At 39.7% G+C, this 7,902-nt stretch overlaps 1 protein-coding gene across 1 annotated transcript in view; it reads right to left on the reverse strand.

Moving 5' to 3' along the window:
* Positions 1–4,869: 4,869 nt before the first annotated feature.
* cd5 (CD5 molecule) overlaps positions 4,870–7,902 on the reverse strand; it is a 14,766-nt gene continuing 11,733 nt past the window's right edge. The window contains exon 6 of the mRNA XM_008302807.1: positions 4,870–7,134. Within this exon, the coding sequence (XP_008301029.1) occupies positions 7,094–7,134 (41 nt within the window). The 3' untranslated portion in view covers positions 4,870–7,093. The remainder of the gene's footprint in view (positions 7,135–7,902) is intronic.

Below are 7,902 nucleotides of genomic sequence, written 5' to 3' on the forward strand. Positions count from 1 at the left end.
CTATTAATTATCTAACCCTATTCTTAATCTAAATCTAACCATTTTCTAGCCTTCTAACAACTCACCACACTAAAAAAAAGAGTGATTTACTGACTGTGTAATCTAATTTATGGCCTCAGAACATAAGTATAAGTACACACACAAACACACTCACGAGGCTCTACTTTTACCTGCATCTGTTTATTTCAGCTCCAGATCCAATCTTTTCCTCAAGCCTTTTTAAAATGATTATTAGGCATATCTCCAATTCCAAAGGGGACCATTGAAATACTACAAATATATCATTTATATAAAAAATGTAAAAAAAAAAACAAAAAAAAACGAACAAAACCAAAACCGTTATATCCTCTTTTTTGTCTGTCGTGCTCTTCGTTGCTGGTTTGCTGCTGCTCTAAATCTCTGCTCGCTCGCTCTCTCTCTCTCTCTCTCTCTCTCTCTCTCTCTCTCTCTCTCTGTGGCAGATTCACACAATACGGATTTATTCATTTACAACAGTAAATAATCCCCCCATGTTCCTCCTCCCTCATATTCTTCATGATCTCGTTTTTTTTCTTATAGGTTTAGCTTCTTGTTCTCATTCTCTCCTCCCTCACCCCTCCCCCATTAATTGAATACTCTTTAGGTTTCTTAAATGCCTCACTGTGTCTATGTGTCTGTACAACACTATCTGGAGGTGAAGAATATGTCCCACACACAAATACAGTCAAATTAGGATGTGTTTCACTATGGGTGTCTTACGAAGTCAGTAAGTCCAATGGAAACACTCATTGACTGCAAATCTGGTGCTGGTTGATTCTCCAGTCTGTTCCATTATGTCACTGCAAAACAAGAACATGCAAAAGTTGAAATAGTTGAAGGAGAGGTAGCCAAGACTGAAACTATGAAAAAGAACGTAGGAAGCATGACTGAAGTATATCTGTCTGTTTCACGTTTCATTATGTTAATAAGCAATGCTCTCTTGACAGCAGTAGATCAGAGGGTCATACGGCGAAACAAGTTGAACATCGCCAGGCGTTCTTTGTGTAGGCGTTTAACGCATCACGTGACTCTTCTGCACAAAATGAAACAATCGACTGCAGCTGCTTCAGTCAACACGTTGTTTTAATGGAGATCGATGAGGAAAATAAAATAATTATGGCGGTAAAAAGCGCCGCTACTGCAAATGGTGCAAGACGGAAATAAGACCCAAAAGTAGACCCAACATATATCTCAAAGTGCTAAAGTGCAAGTAGCAATGCAAATTTCAATTGTGGTGTTTGATCAGTTGCTTGTTAAACTTACATAAGAAGTAGCATACTGTTTGATCTACCCCCTAGCATCCTCCTTCAAGGGCACAGCACCAGTGCAATACAACAGTGTGCCTTGCCATATTGCAGACATTGCTTAGTGATGGTTTGAGGAACATAAAAAACTGTTCAAGTTCAAGGTCTTGACTTGGCCTCCAAGTTCCCCAGACCTCGACCTAAATGAGACTCTATGGGATGTGCTGGAAATGCAAGTTTGTTCAATGAACAACTTTTTTGATGTCCTGCTAACATCTTGGTGCCTTCTACCACAGGACAACTTTAAATGTCTGTTGACTGCAGGCCTCAGAGGGTCAGAGCTATTTTGGCGACACAAGGGGAGGCCTACACGACATTAAGCTGGTGATTTTATTGTTGTGGCTGATAAGGGTGTGTATCTTCCTCCAATCATCCCTCAGTGCATGCTTGTGTCTGCGTGTGTGGTGCGGCTGGTCATGGACTAGTAATAGAATAGTGACAGAGCAGCAGAAGGGGCTTAGAGGACAATGGATGTGACACTGAGAGTAGAGATTAACAGAGGAAGGAGGAAAAAATGAAAAAACATCAGCATGAGCATTTCACCACACAGACCTTCACCCCATTCCTACTCAATACTTTTAATGCAATTCTTATTCATGCTGCAGTTTCCTATTATTGAATTACATTACTTCTGATTTTGTTAACATTATTGAAGCCTAAAGGAGAATTTCGGGCTCTGTATGAACATATTACTGATCCTTACATCAACATTGTACTTCATGAGGGGTTACAATTTATCAATATTATAAGAGTATGCGTCTCATTGGGAAATTTGATACAGCGTCAGACATTTCATGTTTAAAATTGGAGTAGTTGTAAGATGGGAGCTAGCTGCTGTCATCCATCCATTATCTATACACCGCTTAATCCTCACTAGGATCGTGGGGGGCTAGAGTCTATCCCAGCTGACTCAGGGTGAAAGCAGGGGACACCCTGGACAGGTCACCAGTCTATCACAGGGCTACACTTAGAGACAGACAACCAAGCACACTCACATTCACACCTACGGACAATTTAGAATCACCAATTAACCTCAACATGTTTTTGGACTGTGGGAGGAAGCTGGAGAACCCAGTGAGATCCTACGCTGCACAGGGAGAACACACAAACTCCTCGAGATCTTCTAGCTATGAGGGAACGGTGCCAACAACCGAGCCACCGTGCAGCTCTAGCTACTGTCATGCTAAAGAGTCAGATTACCAAAGGAAGCCTCTCTCCAGGGCATTGAGAAAATGTACACCGACCTGTGGCCCTGACAGTAGGCCCACTCTTGATTTTTCTGCAGTTTTATCTTCCTACACCTGAACCAGGACTCATGAAGGAACCAGTTTGTGGATATCATCTCAGCAACAACCTAAAATGAATTATCTTGTTTAGTGCTACTGACAAGTTAAGAGTCTAAGGCATTCAAGCTGCAGCCAATCTGGTCCTCATCTAATTGTCTAGGGCAGGTTAAACAAAAATGGAGTTGTAGTTTGTTGACAGATGATCTGGATACAGTTACAGGAGACACAGGGAAAAGGAAAACACAGATAAGGATCTTACAAAACCAAAACTCAACCCCCACCCCACGGTTATCATTTAAATGATTTTTCAGTGTTTTTTCTGCCTTTGGTTGCTGTGGTGTTTTTGTACAGAGCATCTTGAAGATTACTAATTACATCTTGTACTGATATGAAGATATAGAATGGATGTGAAAATATTTATCTGGTGAGTGAGTCACAACATCTGTGTTTCCAGCATTAGTGTTTTATGTGTTTGACACTTTGGAAACGCTGGTGTTGTTGGTAGTGATAGAATTTGTTTTTCAAAAACTGTACAAAAAAGCATCTCCAATGGAGCCAGTGTCCTGCCTAAAGCGTTCATCCCTCTGGCTGCTGTATCTGCTCAGTAACTGACATTTTGTGTTTATCTTTCAATAAATGTCATCCATCCATAGTTATCTCTTCCTTCTCCCCCCCTGGACTTCCATATTTGTCCCCTGTTGTCAATCCCCTGCTGGATAATCTGCAGCTGTAATCTGCAGTCATCTGTCATTGTTTCTCTGGATGGGACATTTGCAACGAGGCCAGATTATCATCTCATACCGTGACCTGACCAGGCAGGATAAGCTAAAATACACCCACTCATATACAGATGAACTCACACACAGACATAAACCGTGGGATGAGAACCACTTGTGTGAGGTATACAGACACACACACACACACACACACACACACAGATACACACTCGTAATGTGCTCACCACTGCCCATACCCTAGCCCAGGGGTATTAATAAAGTTTGCAGAACATCATTGAACTTGGAAGAAAATATAAACAACAATAACAATAGTGAGAGCTCTGAGTCTGCATTCTTTTCACAAGTACTTTCAGATCTGGTTGTTGCTCAGTTGTAGCTGCTCTGAGTCTGAACTGTCTGAGTTGGACAGGAACGCTGCTTTGATTTTATTATTCCCACGACAGAGAAGGAACTTTCACACACATAAGTAGATCCAAAGCAGGTCAGGATTTTCTGAGCGCAAAGGGTTAATGCAAGGTATTTGTTCTTTAGAACATGTGTCAATGCTCTCCTCCTTGTGTCTTTGATTGAGGATGTTGTTGTGCTGCAGCTCTATGAGTTGCTCCTCAGACAGCCCTTCCGACTCCAAATTGCTCAGGTGTAACAGAGACTGAAGTAGCCTGTACATGACAAGCACATGGATTCTGTGTGAATGCCAGCATGGGTTTCAAGGACTTGATGTCTGTGAACTGGGAGGAAAACTCCTCTTTTAATGATGTGAGGTAGGCACAGTACGGGGTGGATGAAAATGAACCTGACAGTAGAACAGTCGCTTTGACACGGCGATTGTTTTTTTGACAGATGACACACATCGGTTTCCCGTGTATCTCCGTAAAAGCAAACCCCATCTCCCATGCAGGGCTGACAACCCCTTTTTCATCATTCACTTTCCTTTTCGTTGTCGCCATCATTAGTTAAGGTGCAAAATACTTGACACCTGACCTCTGGTGATACAGAGACAAGAGTTGAACCCCGGAATCTGTATAACAACACTTTGGGTTTGTTTTCAGAATAACACCATGTGTTGCGCATCCCGCTTGTTTTTTCTCTGTCTTATGGCCTCTGCAAAAATAATAACACATTCATAACCAGGCATGTCAAGGCAAAGCTGTAGCAGGAGAACATACAGGAGATGAAAAGAGAAAGTGGGAGGAAGAAAGAACACAAGATATAAAAGAGAGGTCCAAAGCAAAATAAAAAAAAATAAATAAAAGGGAGACTGAAAGAAACACAAGCCGTCAATGAGCAAGATGAAGAAAAGAAGGAGACAGAAAGCGAGGAAGAATGACATACAGGTTGTACCAGAAATAACACAAACAGGAAGTTGGTGTCAACGGCAAAGGAAACCACATCTTTGCATTTAGTAACCATCTTCATCTGTCATCCTCTCCTCCTACTCTCTGTCTGTGTGATTCTGTCTTCTTCAAAATCGACTAAACTTTCCATTCACCTGCTTCAAAGAAAATAAATCAGGTCAAACACAACTTGTTAGGATTGTTTTATTTAACCAAAAAAAAAATCACAAATGGTTGACAACAACAACAACAAAGCAATATTATTATGTTACAATGTCAGTGAAACAGATATTAATGAATCAATATCATCAGGAAGGATAACGAATGTTGCTGTCCTACTTTCATCACTGGTTACTTATATACAGATATCTCATGTCTTTAAAGTGTGAAGCCTAGCTTAGCAAAAAGGCTGGAAGTAGAGGGAATTAGTACCCTATAGCTAATGGTGGAAAGTTAGTCATCTAACAATGCCAGAGCATCCTGGTTTACATGATGAGTTTGTTATGGTGGTCACTGACGAGGCCTGTCTCCTAAAAGTTTCGGGGCTTCATAGAACTACACACAAATGTTGTGTTTTAATTTTCCTTATAGGGACAGATATGTACTTTGTGTAGAAGCTTCTGACAGATTTGACCTAAATTTGGGGATTCATGTCAAATTCAGCAAAGGCAAAAAATTTAAATAAATAAATAACACGTGAAAGATCTTGAGTTTTGTTTTTCCAAAATTTTGAACACTCATTGTTCAAATAGTAAAACAGCATAAAATATACAACTAATATTTCTCCTCTCACTTTATAACAGGTTTTGGTGGGAATTTGTACAGTTTCAAGGCCATAGTTGGTTTAAGTGGAACAAATTTACCTTTAAAGACAAACAAAAAATCAAACGTGAAACACGTTGTACAAAAATGTCATGTCAATAATCAAATATATCATACATTAGTGTGAAGAACACAATGTCGTGTATAAATAATGTAAAAGTTGGAGATATATGCATCATTGATTTTCTATAATAGATAAATGAAATTCTTCACAAAAGGCTACTTTCGTGCTTTTTAAATGCTGGATTCCACATAAATACATTCTATTGGTCATAAAGAACATTTTTGAATGTATAAAAGTTGTTGTGTTGTAAATATAGAAGAAAAATATTTACCTAAAATGCAAGAGCTTTTATTGCAAATCCAGTGTACCAAGAATTAAATTGAATTGTTTGTACTGTGTCCCATGTTATTGTTTAAAAATGCAAAAATATCACTTTCACTCTGAAGGCATCTTTATAGCCCAGTTTCTGCTAATTACCCCACCTATGGCTTAAGATTGCACAAATCCCAAATTTGCTTGACAGTAGGGAGACTCCTATTAATGAGATACTTTCGATATGCACTGAGCAGTGGAAACTTAGAAAGAAATCCTTTTGTCACAAAAAATCAAGTGAAATGTGTAAAACCGGCAAGAACCTTGCAGACCACGTACATATCTGTTCAACAAAATCCAAAATGTGATGTGAAGAAGTTTTAAAAAGGTGGTTGAATTAACGTGGAATAGCCCTTCAATGCAAACTCAACACAGACCATCTGACCAGCTGGTTCAAACCCAAAACCTCCCTGCTGTAAGGAAACAATGTAAACCACTTCAACACTGTGCAACCTGGGATGATTAATTAATTAATTAGTTATAAAGAATTTATGTCCTGCTGTTTTGCCACATGCAAAGTGGTGCTCAAAACTAACTAGCCTCGTTGAACAGAGTAGTGGGTACAACAAGTTCACATGATTCTGATTAAGCTAGCTTTAAATCATATATCTAAATGTATTTAATTAAAGATATGTTTTTAAGCTAGCTCCTGAGTTTAAATGAGCGAGAAATCTGCTGCAAAACATATTTTGTTTATGGATACAGCATCTTCCCAACAACCTTTAGACTAAACACGCTGCAGTATTTAAATATTTTTGAGGTTTATGCAAAGTCAGTGGCAGTGACTACGTCCAAAACAGAATGAACTGATGATTCCAAAACATATATGTTACACAGCCTTCAAACTTTTAAGCCTTTTTCTGAAACGCCTGTTGTTTCTGTAGTTGTTGCTCTTTGGCTTTGCGAGGCAGCATGGATGATGGTAAGTGCTGGCTTTTGACTGTAAGAGATTTTTGCTGCATGTGATGCAACAAGTGAATTGTCATTTTTACATAGTTTTAAATAATACACTGGTAAATAATTCTTTGGCAAACATAAATGATGTTCCTAAACAAAGATATAACCTGGAATGAAAACATGTGTTCAGCACACATGATGATGACGATGATGATGAAGATGAAGATGAAGATGAAGATGACGATGGAGATGACGATGACGATGATGATGACATTTGAGGAAGGGGCATGTCAGAAGCTGTAGTACTGTTCCTGTTGGATTAAAACTCTCTGCTGTCACTGATCACCAGAAGCTCCAGAGCTGTTTGACAGGAGAGCAGCCACATTTAAAGCAACAGACTGACTGCTGGAGGAGCAGTAAATACATTCCATAGGCGAGCCACAACATTAAAACCACTGTTTAACATCATGTAGGTCTCTGATACCAGGGGCACCTAAAGACATGTTTACAGTCGTGGCTGAATAGGGGCACGGAAATTTCTGGGTGCCACCCAAAAGCCAAAAGCCATAACTACATTTCAGGGTTATTATTGTTGTGTAGAGGGTGGTTCAAAATAAACAAGTCATCTGTAGCTTATATACCATTTCATCACTGAAATTGCATATAAGCTACACATGACTTGTTATAAACACAATTTCATCACCAGAAATTCTGTCCATGTGTCATGATAATTTATCAAACCACAGTCAACGACGGCACAATACAATGTGTTTTCATCAGTGTTGCCTGTCACCTGTATTTTGGTCATGACTTTACTGACTAGAGAGGTCACACTCTGTAACGCATCTGTGAGAGATGGCAGAGTGGGAACACTGCCCTCTGTGGGTAAGAGTGGGGACAGTTTCCTCCCTATAAATGGCCAGGTGACAGCAATAACGGCCTCTGTGTCTGGATCCTGGTTGAGGTGTGGTTGAAATGTTTGGTGTGCAGATGTACTTTAGCTGTGTCCTGGTGATGATTTATGCCCTGTAGCTTTCTGTTGATGAGCTTGTGTCTTTCTGCAGGGCCAGATAGCCAATCAACTGTCTGTACGGGTGCCTCCTTTAATTAGAACCTCCATCCATCCAT

The sequence above is a fragment of the Stegastes partitus genome, unplaced genomic scaffold (genome assembly GCF_000690725.1).
Source record: "Stegastes partitus isolate 25-593 unplaced genomic scaffold, Stegastes_partitus-1.0.2 Scaffold1884, whole genome shotgun sequence".
In the NCBI taxonomy this organism is placed as follows: domain Eukaryota; kingdom Metazoa; phylum Chordata; class Actinopteri; family Pomacentridae; genus Stegastes; species Stegastes partitus.